Here is a 4,081-nt window from a genome sequence, read left to right as displayed (position 1 = left end):
GGGGGGGGCGTATAAAAGTTAAGTAAAAAGAACTCTTCATAACCACTGTGCAGCTGGAGCCACTGTCAAATTCTTCACAGGACAGGGGCTACCATTCCTACAGTAGTAGGCAAGACAGAATATATATGGAACACTAAAAAGAACAACACTTACTTTGCTGTGGTCTTTCAAGAATGATGGCAGTAGATGTATGGTAGCCTGAAGCTCAACATGATCATGACAGCGAAAGTAATGGATCCCTGAGAGTATATCACCCACTGAGAGCTGAAGCACATCATCTGGAACACACAGACTGAGTGAAAAAGATGTTCCTTTTTATTCAGTAAGAGAAAAAGAGTTCTGTCCATGTGGTGTCAGACCAAGGTCACTACGTTAATTAAGTCACTGACCACATTTGCACCAACACCAACTTTCCCCGTTCCTCCCCTATATATATACGGTATGTGTAGCCTAAACAATCAACTTAGTCCTACTCAGGGTTGGTGATTTTCTTTTTTAATACAAATTTTAAAAATCGATTTTTAAAAAATTTAAATCGGATTTTTAAAAAATAAATTTTTTTGAAATGTTGACACAGTTTGGGACTCTTAGTGGCAAAGGTATGTTTTTTTAGTGCAAAATGCATTGCCTTTATTTATTTTAACTAAAGATTAATTTAAGCAACTGCAAAAGAAAGCCTTAATCTGCTATAACAGTGAATTATTCATGGCTACAGACAAAAAATGAAGAAAATGTCAGTCTAAAAGGAAGGATGGGGGGAGGGGGGAGGGGGTAATTATGCATAGATAAACTTGCATTTTATTAGTGTGTGTGTGTGTGTGTGTGTGCACGCTTGTGTTTGTCTAAAAAGAAAAAAAAAGTGCTAATTTCAATTTATGAAAAAAAAGTAAATTGAATACTGTATTGTGTTTCTTTTCAAAACCTTGAACCACAAACAACTCAATGGGTAATTTCAACATGATCTAAATTGTTGGTTATTGTAATACTATTATAGAATGAAAGTGATTTACTTTCAAAATTACTTCAGTTGCCATTTTGTTCCTTGCAATAATATCTCAATTATTATTTTTGTTATATTGTTTGTGATTTATTTGTTAATGTTTTTATTCTCCTCAGTCACAATTGATTTGATCTGACATTCAATAAATTATTAAGTTTACAGTTAATAAATCTAGACATTTCCTTAATCTGTGTGTGTGTTGTGAATGTGTGTGTGTGTGTGTGTGTGTGTGTGTGTGTGTGTGTGTGTGTGTGTGTGTGTGTGTGTGTGTGAGTGTGTGTGTGTGTGTGCGCGCTTGTGTTTGTCTAAAAAATAAATTAAAAATGCTAATTTCAATTATGACAAAAAAGTACATTGAATATTGTATTATTTTACAGTGACAGGAGGAAAGCAGACTTTTAAGCATTAATTAGTCTACTAAACCTTATATCTGTTTTATAAAACCAAGGAAAGGCCCGATTCTGTTACTTTTAGTTCGCGTGACTCAGCAGCCCGCCGGAGCTCCCCGGCTCGGGGTCACGGGGTTAATGAGCCCTGAAGCGACTTTGCCGGTGTCGGTTAGGAAGTTCGCATTTTTGACTTTGTTTAAAATGATAGAACTTCTTCCCCATCCCACATAGCAAACCATTACGCCGATGTACTAAAAGCTCAATGTCTTGAGATTTATTCTGCGTTAGCCATGAATAAATGATTGTTAATTTAAAAAAGGCACGGCAGATCTCTCCAAAATCTGTGTTAAACTGACTATGAATATCATTTCTTTTATCATGAGAAATCTTAAATCTGCTCGAGTAGTAATAGTCAAGTTATAAGAAAAGAAAGATGCACTTCGGCATTTTTTAACTAAAGACGATCAGCGTTAGCTCTTATTTTACTATTAAACAATAGAAAGTTACTCTGCGTTTGTTCATGAATCATGCTGTGTCTGTGGCAGCCTGCATACAACTAAAAAGATATAATATAGAATCTAAGCGATTAAAAAAACCCACAAAACCGTGTAAATACATGGGTAGAGATAAACTTCTTGTATGGAATAAAAATAATGACAGCTAACACATTCATAGTTTTTGTGTCGGAAATATGCGCGGACACAATTATGAATGTAAAGAAATCAGTCACATTGTCAGTTATTGCAAATGGTCATAGAAACGAAAAATAAAGCTTAAAAAGTCTGGTGCTGATTCAGTGTCTCTGGAAAGCTAGAAATTATTCTTATAACCCAATTACGAGAAGTCATCCCTATTATTCAGTCAACTTACAAAACCTAGACTTAGCGTTTTAAGAAAAATAAGGAATTTCTGGAGTGTAACAGATGCTGCTCGTGTATTAGATCTACAATGAAGATGTATTCTAGCACTAAAATCGATTTGTACTTTTCATAGAAAAACTTCATAGTAACTTTTATAAACTTTCGAGAAAATATGCGAATATTCACGATTATATTAGACACATAAAGTTGTATTTGGAGGAATTACTTCATAGCGAATTGTGTGCCCGATGGATAAAGTTGCAAAATTACAGCTTTCTATTATATGCGCAGATACCATCTTTTCTGAGTATCTGCACCAATGCTATATCGTTCATGTTTCAAAAGTTCGACAGATTTTGACAAGGCCTTTTTTTTATATTGATTTTTTTTTCATTCAAGCTAGTCCAAAAAAATTACAATTTAGCACTGCCGACTCCAGCGCGTCTAACGAAATAACCAGACAAGTTACAACGTCCGTTCTTTTTTGAGTCTCAAGAGCAGAAATGCATGCTTTGGGTGCACTAAATGAGAATTACTATAAATACAAGGATACACCCTAAATTGTACGTTGAAAAGTACCAAAAATTAAATCGGCCCAGACAGAGTGGCGACAGGGAGCTGACCCCCATGACCCCGACGTGATAAGGCGCCCGGCGGGGAACCCCCAGCGGCAACTAAATTCCACTGCCAGTGCGCCGTGTTAAATATGTAAAAACTGAATACATTTTTTAAAAGTGATTTAAATCACTGATTTTTATTTTAGAAATCAAGTTGATTAAAAATTTTAAAAATCAACTGATTTAAATCGACCTGATTCAAATCAACCCAACCCTGATTTCAATTATAAAAAAAAAGTAAACTGAATACTGATTTATTTTACAGTGAGAGGGGGGGAAAGCAGACTTTTAAGCATGATTATATTAGTCTACTAAACCTTATATCTGTTTTATAAAACCTAGGAAAGGAATTCTGAATGTTAAACTGTAAAAACTAAATAAAAATTATTTTTTTTAAAAAGTGATTTAAATCACTGAATTTTTTTTAAAAATCAAGTTGATTTAAATTTAAAAAATCAACTGACTTAAATCGACCTGATTTAAATCAACCCAACCCTGGGCCTACTCACCTACTGTCACACTATGGATCATGTACGTCCAATCACCATCAGTATTGGCTGTTGTTTCGCCTAGTTTGCTTTTTCCTGCTGTCTTGCCCATTTGTTTTAAAATTTTGTCAGAGGTTGGACCACAGCTATAATATAACCGAGCATATCTGTCCAAATGTCTGCTATAAAAGAACTTTTTAACCATACTTAATGAGACATCGGACTCTGGGATTTAAACTAAGCCTGCTACAGCCGAAATACTGTTATAACCGTGAAGTTTATAAATGGGGCCCATTGAACAAAGCATCCAGCAGCAATCCGGACTGGAGAGAAATTCCTACCTGAAGACCCTTGCGGCCCTCCCAGTTCCTGGAAATGCTTCACAGTAGCTGTAGCCATGTCCACCAGCCTATCTATCATGAAACTCCCTTCTGTGTCCATGTAGACAACTTCTCCACCTTGGCCCCCAAGGGACTCTGGAATGTGTGCAGCCACAGCCAACTGCATGCTGGAAACAAATACGAGTACAGTGCTTAATATTCACTTGCGTTAAAGAGATGTGCATCAACATAACAACAGTCATCTAGAACTAGGAAAAGGCATGACAGGCAGAATCAAACAAGGGATACAGAAGAAAAGAGGTAGGACCAACCAGTGGTGCCCTTTAACCACCCTCATGTGTAAATTGTCCAAAAAAGAAAAGCAGGAAAAACTCAAACCTCTTTTT

The 4,081-nt window shown here is 36.0% G+C and overlaps 1 protein-coding gene across 1 annotated transcript in view; it reads right to left on the bottom strand.

The window, feature by feature from the left end:
* LOC101846967 (DNA repair protein RAD51 homolog 3) overlaps positions 1-3,862 on the bottom strand; it is a gene marked incomplete at its 5' end in the record, with an annotated part of 8,078 nt that extends 4,216 nt beyond the window's left edge. The window contains 2 exon segments of the mRNA XM_005100256.3: positions 154-278; positions 3,696-3,862. Of these exon segments, the coding sequence (XP_005100313.2) occupies positions 154-278; positions 3,696-3,862 (292 nt within the window).
* Between the last annotated feature and the right edge of the window lie 219 nt (positions 3,863-4,081).

Source organism: Aplysia californica, unplaced genomic scaffold (assembly GCF_000002075.1).
Source record: "Aplysia californica isolate F4 #8 unplaced genomic scaffold, AplCal3.0 scaffold00241, whole genome shotgun sequence".
Lineage (NCBI taxonomy): Eukaryota > Metazoa > Mollusca > Gastropoda > Aplysiida > Aplysiidae > Aplysia > Aplysia californica.
Note: the sequence above shows the minus strand (reverse complement) of the source record. Positions and strands in the feature narration are given on the sequence as shown.